This window comes from Cygnus atratus, chromosome 11, assembly GCF_013377495.2.
Source record: "Cygnus atratus isolate AKBS03 ecotype Queensland, Australia chromosome 11, CAtr_DNAZoo_HiC_assembly, whole genome shotgun sequence".
NCBI classification, from domain to species: Eukaryota; Metazoa; Chordata; class Aves; order Anseriformes; family Anatidae; genus Cygnus; species Cygnus atratus.
Genome location: NC_066372.1, coordinates 18,587,565 through 18,601,647, shown reverse-complemented (window position 1 = coordinate 18,601,647; position 14,083 = coordinate 18,587,565). Strand labels below are relative to the sequence as shown.

General features: G+C 48.7%; 1 protein-coding gene across 1 annotated transcript in view; it reads right to left on the bottom strand.

Annotated features, from left to right (window-relative positions):
- The window catches only part of ALDH1A3 (aldehyde dehydrogenase 1 family member A3), a 37,096-nt gene extending 31,109 nt beyond the window's left edge, over positions 1-5,987 (bottom strand). The window contains exons 1-2 of the mRNA XM_035554621.1: positions 5,810-5,987; positions 2,227-2,331 (exon numbers count right to left, since the gene is read on the bottom strand). Coding sequence (XP_035410514.1) covers positions 2,227-2,331; positions 5,810-5,908 — 204 coding nt within the window. The 5' untranslated portion in view covers positions 5,909-5,987. The remainder of the gene's footprint in view (positions 1-2,226; positions 2,332-5,809) is intronic.
- Between the last annotated feature and the right edge of the window lie 8,096 nt (positions 5,988-14,083).

Genomic DNA, 14,083 nt, shown 5'->3' with positions numbered 1-14,083 from the left:
AGAGCAATTCTGTCTTAAGTTTTGTAACTGAAGAACAAACAAAACCTTTGCTCCTAGTCATATAAAACGTTGGCCAAGTTTCAGCACCAGACTCGATTGTCATCATTGAAACGTTTGGCTGCCAAATTCCCACCCCTCACATGCAGCCTAAGCAAAACAAACCCTGCACGGCCAGGGAGGGGCAGGTTTCTGTGCAGGGATGGGGAAGTGGAGCCCTGCTCCCTGCCTGCACTGAGGGCAGGGCCAACCTTGGCACAGCTGGGGCCAGAGCCAGAACCAGGGCTTGCTGTGGGACTGACCAGCACAGCAGCTCACAGGGACAAGCCACTGAGAAGCACCAACCATGACTTACTATTTTCTGTACTAACAGGGAACTTCACCCCCAATGGACTACAGTCACAGATTTAGGATGGGGATGATCAACCAGGACAAATGAAGTCTCTGGGGACCCTGCCCGGAGGGTGGTGGGACATGGCCATGTGTCACCAGGAGCCCAACAGCCTGTCTGGACACTTCTCACCCCAGCTCTGCCTTCCACCTAACCTGCATCCAGGTCTAACCTCTCTCAGTCCCTCACATGAGACTACTTAGAGGGAAATAAGTCAATCTGTGTGAGGTAAAGAGGTAGAAGAGGCTTTCAGCACCCAAACTGTATTTAGCCCATAATTATTCTATGCACCATGGGCAGAGGGCCCCACTGATCAGTCCCAAGGCAAGGTTTTCAGCAACTCCCCTGCACGCAGAGCTATCCTTGAACTCACTGACCTCTTATTTCTGCGTAACAGTTTTCTTTTACCAAGTCTCTAAGAACAGGTTTGAAACACTCATGTAATGCTCTGTAACTGTTTGAGGAGGCACTCAGTTCAGGGAAAAACAGTGGAGTCATGGTTTCTAACTGGTAAAAAAAAAAAAAATACAGTTAGAGAGAGTTAGCTTAAGCTCCACTATTTATATGCCACAACAATTAAGTGTTAATTAGGTAGGACACAACTGTTATGTGTAGTTTTCTCCTGTTAAGTTCCACCTCCATGTATATTTGCCCCATGGATGCGTGGATCCACCATGGCAATAGGTCTCAGAGGCTGCTTTAGTGCCATCCAAGAACAGCTACCTCATGCACCACCTGCAGGGAGGCTGCAGACTTGCATTGCAAGTAGGTTTGCTCCCGTCTCCAGAGAGGCCAGGCTCTATTGACCTACAGTTTAACACAGTTTAACACCCAAAGCTACAGTGCCCCTGCTCAACTAGTGTCACTCTTACCAGGAACAGCTCCCCAAGGCAGCTACGTGGATGGAAGCCATGCATCCAGCCTTACAAGGGTCAGGCAAGCTTAGCTACTGAAAAAAAAAGATACCACAGCACAGGCACTGCACGCTGCCTGCCACTTACTGCCCAGAGCAACGATGAGCCACAGCCATGGTACAGCAGGGAAGCTGTGAATCACCCTCCCGTGACAGACTGTCAGAAGCAAGCTCTTGGGCCAGCTCTCCCCCACTGAGCAGAGCATGGCACGTGTGTGATGAGCTGTCTTGGAGTGTCATATTTGATTGTTCCTTACCTCAGACCGTTACCAAATGCCAGCAGTTATGCCCCAGGAAACTGTGCAGTGCCCCAAGGCCAGGGACTACTGAAGTTCTTCAGAGACACTGGTTTGGGTTTAAACGTCAGATGCCATGTTTGTACAAGAGGCCAGAACTCAGAATACCAGTTGGAAAAGCAAGCACTGCTCACTTTCTGTGGGAGATTCCCCTGTGCTGATGCATGACTGAGCTCAAGTTCTCCCAAACAGGGTATCTGTTGATTGTTTTTAAAAAAGGTGAGCTCTGGTTCAGTGCCTCCAACAGGCTGCCGTGCAGCTTGCGTATAAACCACTCCCAAGATGATGCTCAAGTTCTATCAGGGATGTACATACACTGTCATTGCTATTTCCTCAGCATGGCTGCTTCTTTCCTGCTCTATAAAGCAAGAATGATGCTGAGTCTCATTCCTCTGACAGTGTCAGTAGGCAGTTCCTATCAGGGAAAGTGACTCAGCTGAGCTGCAGAGGACTGATCCCACCCAGCCCGTGTAATCCTCAGGCAGCACTTGTAGCATCCCAGGCCTCCAGCTCACAGCCTGGCTGGCTGCATGTCAGTGTTAAGAGCCAGCTTTTCCTCTGGGTACTTTTTAAGAAAGGAAGTTCCTTGGAAGCTCTGTCATTTGCACTGCCTTTCCAGTAACACCTACCTTGTCTCCTTCCTCAATGTCACAGATTTTCTCCAGCGTTGAAGGGTTATAGGTGGGGAACTTCTTTCCGCTTGTAGACTCGTGCCATTCGTTGTTAATAAATATCTAAAGAGAGCAAGGGGAGCAGGACAGGTGGGAGAATGAATACACTGCTGCAGACAATAGGGAAAAAAAATCCCAGAAGTGTTCCTCAAAGGTCCTGAGGCTCTTCAGTTTCCATTGATGGCATGTTCAATCTCTCCCAGTGAGACTGTTTATGACACAGACAGCATTTATCCAAACTAGAACCTGAGCCAGAGAACAGACGAGAAAACCTTCATGCACCCAGTTAGCTTTGAGCAAAAGGAGGACAGAGGATGGGGCCCACACAGTGTAATGCCATAATTTGGCAGTGAGAAACAGACAGTTTGAAATCCATTTCCATGGGAACAGCAAGTAGACACCAAGAGAAACCCATATGGTTCAGGCAAAAGGAACCCCTCGTCGCATGCTACAAACAAAACATCAGCGTTCGATGTTACTTGGTTATTAGCGTCCTGCCCTGGGCTACTTCCATGACTCTGCCCTCACGGAGGGAGCAGGGTAGGAACAGGCTCGGTTCTACCCCGCTACATCTTGTCACAGGATGCATCGAGCCTCCCACGTCACTTGGAGTCGTCTGTGACAAGATTTAAGTGTTTCAAAATACTGCATTTCCAGAGCAAGAACAAACAGTCCCAGCGTTGCGTAACTAAAAATGCATTAAATACTGGAGTGTTGTTACACACTGTAAACAGAACATGGATACCTATATACAATTAATTGATTCAGCATGCATCTTATCCACACTGATCTAACTTGGCAGTGTTATGTTTTATAAATAAAGATACTTTTTAAGTAAGATTAGATGAAGTAATCTTTATTAGTAGCCTGTTAGTGGCTATAGGCTAGTACTTTTACTTGGAAGCCTTCCACATTTGCAATCTTGTTTATGAGTCCCTACACACGACCAGGAGATTAATGTTGCATCCCTTACATTCAGAATTCCCACTGCTTTGGGTCATTTTTTTCCCCCCCCCTTGGACAGCTTTTTTTTTTCCCCGAAAGGAGTTTCTCCCAACTATTTCTGCAAAGAGCATCCAAGACATAACTGGCACAGATGCTGCACTTCTGGGCCCACCTGTTTCATAAAGGCCGAGAAGAGAATTCCGCCAAAAAGAGGCTGCCAAGTGAAGTCTATGTTAGAAATATTAATTAACCTTAAACTAGTGCTCCCAAACTACCTCTATTATTCAAGTGCTGCACGTAATTTTTAAAAATTACATGTTTTCCACTTCAGTTTTCACTTTGTTTCACTAGCAAAGAAAGTCACATTATAAATGTGAGAGATGGCAAGAGCTGTAAAGTTACAGTCCGATACGTACTCGAACTAAGGACGAGGGAAGATGCTGTTATTCCTCTGCATTAAACATTAACTCTATATGGAGGAGTTAGGATCAGAAAACGATGTTCCTATAAGTTATAGGACATGAGGGCATTGGGATCAGACCCTTTAAAATACAACATATACGCTGGCATCATTCTGGGAATCATACCACAAGCCTGAGTCTTTGGTGCCAGGAGTTGAAATCAAATAGAAGAGCGTATCGGCTGTTCATGCTTCCCACCCCAAACCCGGGACAGGAGATTATGGACAGATCACTTCCATCACACACCCAGGACAAGCACTAAGCTGCTCTGCGAGTGAGATCTTTGTTGATAATCTTCCTTCCCTCTCCCCCAGCCCAGTAACTGGTGGAACCGAAAATAAAATCTTTGCTAAGCAAGGAAGCGTGCCGTCAGCTGTAAACATCTGGTGAGACTCAAAGGAGCTTGTCGAAAACCCCTCGCAGTTTTATGAAAACTGACTGCTGCTCATTACTTTCTCATATGCACCGGGAGCATCAGATCAGATGTCAAATTCACACTTTTAATTAACGTTGGTTTCCACTATTAAGTGACTACCTTGATACCTTCAGTGCACAGAGCCTCCTGCAAAAAAACTCTGGAGAATTAAAAAAACACGTGTTTTAAAGCACACACGGCTGCAGGATTGGATCCCAAAGGAGTATTTAAAAGCATTCACAACAATAAAAATAACACAAAACAGAACATTTGTATGTTTAAGAAGAATCCTAATGGCCGTGTCCATTTCTGACACAGGAAAGAGCTGTTTGTGCAGCATTACACCACTCGACAATCAGCGGCTGCAGATCCGATTTGCCGCTAAGTGACAAGTTTATCTTTAAAAAAGTAGGTAAATTCGGGATGTTAAAAAATAACAAGTAGTGGTAATCACTTGGACTACATTAATCTGTTTCAGTATTTTGAATGGGTAATTTAAATCAACACCTCACTGGATAAGCTACCGCTGTTTACTCCCTCCTGCTGCAAAGAAAATAAATGTAGTTTTGCCTTTTTTTTAAGAAATTATTTAGCACGGAAATGTAACTAATTAATACACTCCTTCAGCCCCTCCAGCTCTTTCAGTCTCGGATAGCTCACACGATGGCAGGCAGGGCTGCTAGCAGCATAACAAGCTGGGATGTTTGCCCCAGTGCGCCAGACCTTGGTTGGGCTGCAGGGGAACAAAAAGCGAGGCGGCTATGGCAGAGCGACGGTGGCGTGAGGCAGCGGGGATTTCTGGTGTGGAGCTGAGCCTTGCTGCAAAACCAACACCACCTCCGAAGGACGGAGCTACCAAGCTGAGGAGCCCTCATTTAAGCGCGAGGGGTGGTGAATAACAGCGGCAGGAGGCTCGGAGGCACAGGTTTGTGTGGGTTCGCCACCCGGGTGCTCTTATCCCGCTGGGAGGCCATGAAAGAGCTCTGTTGGGACAGCGGGCATGCAGCAAGATGTGCGTGGACACCACTCACCCTAGGGAGCTGCCGGGTGGCCCCAATTCCACGTTAGAGCCCTCTCACAGGCTTCCTTTGGACACCAGCCCCATTTTGGACACCACACAGGGCCGATCCCACCTCAGAGCAGCCTTGCAGGAAGGAGCCCCGTGCAAGCAGCCTCCTCACATGTAACCCCCCTTTTCAGCCCTGCCAGAGCTCACCCCAGCCAAATCGGGTTTTCTGAGCAGTAGCGTGATGGTAAAGGCATTACAGGCTGGTTCTGTGAGCACTGCGTGGGGGAAAATGGCCGTCACAGCGAGATGCCACAGCCGGGCACGGGGCCTGTCACTGCTCACTGCCAGCCATGCAGCAAGGGGCAGAGATGCTCATTGGGCACCCAGAGCACCTCTATGCATATTATTAAAAAAAAGTTGGATTTTTCAGGCTTTACGGATCATGGCAACTGCAGCTCACCGAGGAGCAACAGACATCCACTTGCTCTAGCCACTCAACAACCCACTCATCCCCATTATCCCTCTACCTAGCACAGCGCGGGAGACCACACAAATAAATAATACCCCCTCTGAAGGGATATTTTTTTTTAAAAAAAGGAAAAAGCACCTCACCAACAGCACCTCGCCAACACCCCAACTCTACCAAGCACCACACAACACCCCCAACAAACCCCACCACCACCACCACCTGCCTTCCCCTCCCTAGCTCACCTTGGTGTACTTCACCTCCAGGCTCCTCAGGGGCCGCGGCAGCGGCGGTGCCCTCCTGTCGGGCTGCCCGTTCTCCACAGCACCGTTGAGCGCGGCCATGGCCGCCCCGTCGAGCCCCCGCCGCCCTTCTGCCGCTGACAGCCCGCGGAGCCGCCTTAAGAGCGGCGCGCGCCGGGCGCGGGGCGCCGCCGCCCGCTCCCATTGGCCGCCGCCCGCTCCTAAGCCCCGCCCCCTCCCCCCGTAGGCCCCGCCCCTCCGCGCCGGCCCTCAGGTAACGGGCGGCGCCGCCCCGCCGAGGCGCCCCGGCCTGAGAGGGGTCGGGGGGCGGCAGCGAGGGGGGGCCAGCAGCGGGGTGCGGGGGTGGGCGGGCACCGCTCTGAGGGGCTTCGGCCCGGAGGGGCTCTGAGGGTGAAGCTGGGCGTGGTGGGGAGCACCCTGCTCCGTCACGGGGCTGGTGGGCGCCCACAGCCCTCGTGGTGCTCCGTCGCGGTGGGGTCGGCGAGGAAGATGCTCTGTCAGGAAGCCCCGAAGGATATGGAACTTGTCTAAAGTGACAGGTCTCGGCTCCGCGCCCGAGCAAGTTCGCTGCGTATTGCCTAACTTCGTTCTGAATAAAATATGTGTAAGGCTCCGCAGGCTGGGGGCCAGGACGCGAGGAGCACCCTTAACGCCCACACACACATGGAAGATAATACAACATATTTTCCATATAACAAGTGGCGAGATGCCAGCAGTTATCTTACAAAATGTTTCACAGAATCTGTAATCCCCAGCAATAGTCAGCACTTTGCTGTTAAAATGCTCAAAAATACTCAGCGCTTCCAAAGGCAGATCGCCTATGATATCACAGCGGCATGAGAGCCAGTGCTGATTCAGAAGGGAAAGTACCACCGGTGAATCAAATCCCGCTTCCTGGGGCTCCCAGGGTGTTCTCGGAGGTCCCCGCTCCAGGTGGAAACCTCTCAGACGATTAGGAGACATTTCTTGTCAGAAAGAGCGGTCAGGAGTTGGAACGGGTTGCCCAGCGAGGTGGTGGTGTCACCGTCCCTGGGGGTGTTCAAGGAGAGGTTGGATGTTGTGCTTAGGGACGTGGCTTAGTGGGTGACATTGGTAGTAGGGTGACGGTTGGACCAGATGATCTTGAAGCTCTTTTCCAGCCTTAACAATTCTGTGATTCCATGATAAGAGCTGTCAGCAAGGCAGGGGACCTTTTTTCCTTCATACCTTTACCACACAAATCACTAACACGATTTCTGTTGAACCATCGATACTAGAGGAGGACCCATCCTGCCTCGCAGTAGTAAGGCCACATTTTCTCTTCAGATGAGAAAGTGCTTCAGTTATAAATAAATTTGTGCGAATATCCTTGTATTAAATGGTGAAATCAAAAGATCATTCTTAGAAAATAACGGGTTGCATTGCAGCAGAAACGTTTGTTTCTAAGCTGTCCATTTTTTAACTCTCCAATTGCTGTTTTCCACAAAGCTACAAAAGCATCAAAGCTAGAAGAATCTCTTAACTTCTTAACCTCTTAACCCCATATAATCCTGGTCCTAATAAAGTGGAATTTGGATCCAAGCGATCCTTGGGTGTCATTGGCAAGACTAGAAGGTGAATGATGGGATCGAGCAAGTCAAAGTCAGAGATGGAAACTTTTCTGTCTATTCTCTCTGGAAAAGACATGGCCACTGATCCATTTTAGGGCTAGTTGCATCGTCTGGCAATAGAACTTTTTAGTTTCTCTGACAATTTGCCAGTTTTAGTTTTACAGTAATGTATCACAACACTACGGCATTAATTTGATAATTTGAGTGTCAGAGAGAGGGGAGGAAATTGTTACAGAGGTGGCACAACACCGATAGAATGAATTTGTCCATTTCCCTCTGTCTGTATTTTGCCCACAGAAACACTCGGCAGACATGGAAAGTACTTTTGTAATTAGAGAACAAAATCTCTGGACGAGGAGAAAGATGAATAAGAAGTTCCAGGACAAGCAGTGTCTAGAGATTCATTCCAGTGGTTTGTTTCATATGGAATGACCTTGTCTCAATCGCTCATGAGGAAGATTTTTTACAGGGCAGTCCTGGAAACATTATTTTAAGGCATTATTGCTTCTTTGAGTTAATGTAGATGTGAGAGGTACGTAAGGTAAAAATTCTGCGTGTATCGTCTGAGGATATATGACTGCTTTAAAAGGCTGTACAAAGCGAAGGAATTGTGAGTCACTGACATAAGGATGAGCTGAAATAATAAACTCTGACCAGCATACGTAGCAGTACGCAATATTTCCCTTACTAACGTCACAAGAAGGGTAACGACGCACTCTGCCATTGAAGAGTTGTGCAGACACTGGGTGGTCCCTCGCTGGGACACCGTCCTACTGTAAACTGGATCAACTCCATGGCCTCAGGAGATGTGTCCTCTGTTGCCAGTGCTCGTATCAGCCCCACAGCAGAGAAGACACTCGAGCTCAGCGGGAGATGCCCTAAAAGCGACAGCAGGACGCGGATCAGAGCGAGTGAGAGGCGTTTTGTATTCGTTCCCATGCTCCACGAGGGCCACACCACTGCTCTGAGGGAAGCACTGAAAAAGTGGGTTTCACCTAACTTTGTAACAGTTCATAAATGTGTCAGAAGCAGACACAAAGAGGAAAAGAGCCTGTTAATGAAAGGTCACATTACTATTGAGTCACCCTGTTACATTCTACTGTTGCAGCAGTGTTTGCAGAGATGTCTGCAATATGTATCCTTAACCTGATGCACTGACTGTGGTAACTGTGAATTCCTGCTTGGCTGTGCTTTTCCGCGGAGCTGTATCTCACAGAAAGTTTCTAGACTGTGAGTACACCAGCTCTTGTCTGCCAGCCAGCACAAAGATTGCCTTTACTGGTTCGGGTCAGGCATGTACGCTCCTAAATCTGCCACCATCAGTTGGACCTGAGCATGCTGTTCTCTTCCAGTCTGTCGGTCTGTGCCAAGAGCAGTCCCAGGACGTGTTCATGCTATTACCGAGTGGTTTCCCTATCTGCTGTGGATGTCACGTCTCCACAGAAATTAATTTCTTCGAGTTCCCAACTTTATCTAACCTTGATGAAGGGAATACTACGGGTGGTAATTCCTCCTCCAAACACCCTCTGCTCCTCTATACGTGTCCTATATCCTGGCTCCACACCAGGGTGCAGTGTATCCAGAGGATTGTTGAAGATGTCTCCAGAGTACCTGACAGCATGATGGTTCTGGAGAGCTGTGGATGGAGACAGATCTGGCAGTGGGGCAGATATTCACTCACAGGACCATGGTTTACACCTAGCCCGGTCAGCAGGGATGTAGCCCTTGAGACCCCAAGCTGGTTGGGTGATACTCAGACATTTTGCATGTAGACCTCTGCCTATGCCACAAGCCAAGCAAGAGTCCCGTAGCTGTGTAGAGCAGTTAGCGTGGCACAGAGCCAAAGCGTATTCCTCTTGTTTTACACACACCCTGAAGCACATATACACACAAGCAGGAATAGGGCTGTGAAACTGTGCGCTGTAAAAGGCTACCGAGGCCAGGCACTACAGCACTTGGCCAGGAGTGACAAGAAGTTGCCTGTTGTGTGTATCCCGATGGGTTGTAACTGAGTGATCAATGCCCTTTTCCTACAGGCATCCCCCTCGCCATGCATTGGCAATGGTTGCTGCTCCTGGAAGAGCGGCTCCCCTCATGGTTTATTCTTTTCTTGCTTAATGTGCAGCAAGGAGGCTTACTGCCTGTTATTCAGACTGTGCTTTGGGCACAAGATTATTCATTTCCATAAGTTTTTTCCATGGTGCTCATCGCAGCCGTGCCCGAATGTTTCACAAGCAGCACTTCCTCTCCCAGAAACTCTGAGAGGATGCTGACCCCAGAGAAAACAAGGTGGGAGGCAATGAGTTAAAAAGGGTCTTCGTTTGGGATTCCCGGTGTAAGTCACCTACAGCCTGAGTGCTTTAGCTGCCGGCGTTCAGAGCTCAGCTCCCATCAGCTCAGCTGCAGCTGTAATTGCACAACGAGCCCGATCTGAAGATCTCCCACCTCAACACCAAGACAAGGCAGAACCCACAGCACGCAGGGCATTGCTCACCGGTGACTTTTATCTGGGAACTTTCTTATTTTTTGAGTGCCGGATTTTACAGCCATACTATTTCTGTAACTTTGTCTTCTGGGTATAGTTTCCTACTGTTGAAGTTCATTTTTCTAGGGAAACTTGAAGTTCATAAATTTTACCATTCTTGATCAAATTCACCCACGATACAGGTTAGCAGCAGGATGGAGAAACCGTCCCTTAGATACCCATCTGAAGAAGTTATTTATTAACAAATGTACCTAATTACTTATTTAGGTGCCCAAACAATTTCCTAGCTATCTAATGGTAATTTTTGCTGCTTAAAAGTTTGGCTTCTGTGTTTGTTTTTTTTTGCTATGAGTTCATTGAAGCCAAACCTGCAGTATAAAACAAGAAGTGGTAATAACTGAACTGCGGCATTCAGCCATGAAATGCACTGCCAATGGCACAATATTCATTTAAAAGGCTGCCATTTTATACCAGACCAAATTTTATTTGGTTTATCAAAGTATTCACGTGTAATTTCAAAAGGACTGTAGTCTAGAGGTATGCCTTGTTTTAAAAAATGGTCAGGCTGTTGTGCAAACCCTTTGGAAATTGTCTTACATTTGCTGTCTGTTTTTTTATTCAACCCAGCCTTACTTGGGCTGTGCCAAATGATACCAGTGGCAAAGGGTTGTATGCATGGGATGTATTTTGGAGTCTGAGCAGCCTTACCCAAGAACTCACCATTCTCCAGTATTTCTATCATCCTTTTGTTTTAACAGATCTGGAGCTGAAGAAGAGTTCGTTTTTCCACTTCTCTCCATGTCCACAAAATCTGTCAGGAAAGGTGAAGAGAAGCCATGCAAGATACTGTAGGATGTTATTTGTGTAAGCAAGGCAGTCTATTTGTAATCCTAAATACGTCCTCGTGATGCAAAACAAGGCTTTGGCAGCTCAAGACGAAAGACAGCCTTTTATATTTTGCACTGTAATTACTTCATGAAGCAAAATCCTCAATCAAATTAATTTTCTTCATGCGTATCAGAGGTATTAAACTGTGACCGTGCACATGGATTGGCCTTCTCTTTCATTTTCCTGTCTCCAAAAATAAATTGGAAAGGTTAGTGGCAAGGAAATAACAAACAGCTGAACATTTTGAAGCCTTCTATTAAAACAATTTCTGTTTCCTCTTGCCTTCATTTCTCCCTGCCAGGCCTAGCACTGGAAAATGAGGAGAGTGGGAGCAGGAACAGGAGCAAGTGCACGATAACCCACTAAGATAGCGTCTGCGCTGCGAAGAAGTTCAAGGACCCGGTTCCTTACAAAGCATTCAGTGTGTCTGGCACCGCCAAGCCGATGGGAACCACTCCCTGCATTGATGTAGACCTGAGCATTATTTGCCTACAAACAGCTATTGTTAGCAGGATTGGCAAAGGAAAAAAACAAATATGTTTGTTTTCTCCCCGGATCGTGTTGCTTCCTACTTTCTCTTGATAAGAGGCATTTGGGAGGGGGTGCCCAGGCTTTGTAAGCCGTGCTTGCCTGGTCAGGAATCGAGGGGCCTGAACCGTGTTTTCTTCTCCTCTGCCTTCCTCCCTGCCTCTTTGCTCTCACTCATCATCACATCTGTTCCGGGCCCGATGCCCAACAGCCCTGCATTAACGCCTCAGTACACACAGGCTCGCGCAGCTGAACAGCCTGCGATGCAACATGCCCCGTGCTGCAGCGCCGTCCCGACCGACCCAGCTCCCGCACACAATTTTTGTTTACAGGAAGAATCATTTGGCTTCCTAATGCTACTCGAGAGCTGTGCCCAGCTGGCTCGGCCACTTCAGGGCTTCCCAGAGAAATAGTTTTGCAAGGCACAGTCACGGATCTAGAAAATACAGCCCAGAGCAGGTAAACACGTACCCTTAAAGAAGATACCATCTCAGGCCTTGATCCTGCATGGGCTTAATGTTAAGCACATGAGCAGTCCCAGATGACTCCGGCAGAGCCACTCGCATGCTTACAGCGCAGAGCGTTTGCCAGATCAGAGCCTTTATGTCTAATTGCAAAATAAAAGGCAAGTCTCCCAGTCCTATCAGCTGTAATGAATTGTTATTAACAGCACATTTTAAAATAGCCGTGGGGCAGATCCCAGGCAGACCTGCTGGGGATAAAGCGATGTGCGCAGGCTTGTTGCAACAGGACCTGGAATTACTTTTTCTTGGACAACGCGCGGTGCCACTCCTACAAAATGCCACCACTGGTGCTGTTGGTTTATGGGCTTTGACCTGTGCGAGGCTTATTTGTGGTTAGTCTTCACTCAGCACCTTTCTTATCCACTTTTTGGGCTGAATCCTGCTGTTTGCATTGGGAAACCGTTCTCTTCCTTGTCTCGGAGTCCCTTTCTCTAACAATTTAGGGATTCCACAGCGTCCCAACGTACCGTGACGAACAACAGCAAACCAAGTGGCGGCAGGGCACTTGTCTGCTGGGCTCTTTCACACCAGGTCCTCATCCACCACCAAGGCCTTGGGGTCCCATCCCTGCCCCCGCACCGAGGGTGTAAAAAGGAGCACAAAGAGCCACAACGTGTCCCGTCCTCCAGCACCCTACAACCTCCCCTTCCACTAACAGCGATGCGCGAGCCAGAAGAACCAGGGGGCACAAGAAATAAATCAGAAAGGAGGCAAAAAGAAGGTGGGGGCAAAAAAAAAAAAAAAAAAAAAAAGAGAGAGAACCCCCCCCCCCCCCCCCAGGGTTTGCAGGCTGGCTTTGCACGCCCGTTGAAGGAGGGCCCTCCCCAGGGGCAGCTCCTGGCGGCGCGGGGCGCTGCTGCGCGGTGCTCAGCGGGCGCGGATGCTGCGCGGCCGCCCGGGGGCTGCCGTTTGCACCTGGGGCCGCCGGCGGCAGCCGGGTTTTAACACATGCAAACAAGAGCTTTTGTTGGCCGGGACAAAAGGTGGCCCGGCTCGGGGCTCTCCCCCAACACACTGGCCGCATTGTTTTCCCCTCCGCTGCTTCTTGTCACCCTCCTCGTCGGAGTTTAATGAGGACAACGGGATTTCGGAGGCTCATTTCGCACTTGAGCAGCTTTCCAACACTTCCCTAACGAGGGAGAAGGGGCAGGGGGAGAGCCCCGCGCTGCTGGGGGCTCGCCCGGCTCCGCCGCTTCCAGCCCAGCCCCGGCGCGGCTCCGTTAAAACCCCACAAACGGCGTCGGGGGGGTCCCGAGGGGGTCCCGGGGCGGGTCCCGGAGGGGATCCCGGTCCTGACCCGGTCCTGGTCCCGGCTGGAAGGGCTCAGCTGCCCGCGGGGGGCGCCCGGATTCCCCCCCTGCTGGGGTCGGTAAAACGTCGCGGGGTTGGCACGGTTCAAAAAAGCAAAGGCGAAAAGTGGCCCCGGTGGGGCTTTACCCGTTTCGGAGCAAGAAAAAAAATACAAAACAAACAAACAAACAAAAAAGTACAAAACCAAAACAGAAAGAAAACAAAAACAACGACAAAAAACACAACTCCAAAAAAAGAAAAAAAGAAAGAAAAAAGAAAAAAGAAAGAAGAAAAAGAAAAAAAGAAAAAAAAAAAAGAAAAAAAGAAAAAAGAAAAAAAGAACCACCCACAAAAAAAAAGAGAGAGAGAGAGAGAGAGAGAGAAATTACTAAATAAATTAATTAATTAAATAAAACAAAACCCCAAGCCGGTCCCCTCCCGGGGTGCATCCTCCTCCCCGCTCCCTCTCCCGGCGCTTTCCGCGCAGGTTGCGCGCAGCGGCTGCCCCCAGCCCGCGCAAATCCCCGCCTCGGGCTCCCGTTCCCACGACCGAAATCTCCCCTCTGCTTTTTTTTTCTTTTTTTTTTTCCCTTCTTTTTTTTTTTTTCCTCTTCTTACTTCCCTCTGCCGTGCGTGTGAGAAGTGTGGAGAACTCGAGAAGTCGTTTAATGCAAAGGGATTTTAAAACACAAAAGTATGCGGAGAAAGGGGAAAAAAAAAAAAAAAGAAAAAAAAAAAAAAAGCACCTCGACCACTTAATTAGATATTTACCGAAGGAGCCATTACAGCCTGCTGGGTAAAACAGAGAATTTATAAGTTCTCTGACCACAAAGAAATCCAGTAATTACTTTTTTCTCCCTTACAATGGGATGGGTTGAGGCCGGAGTGCGATAAACTTAACTCTGTTCCTGGGCTTTTGCAGATTGGCCTTTGGCATTCGTTGGTAAATACC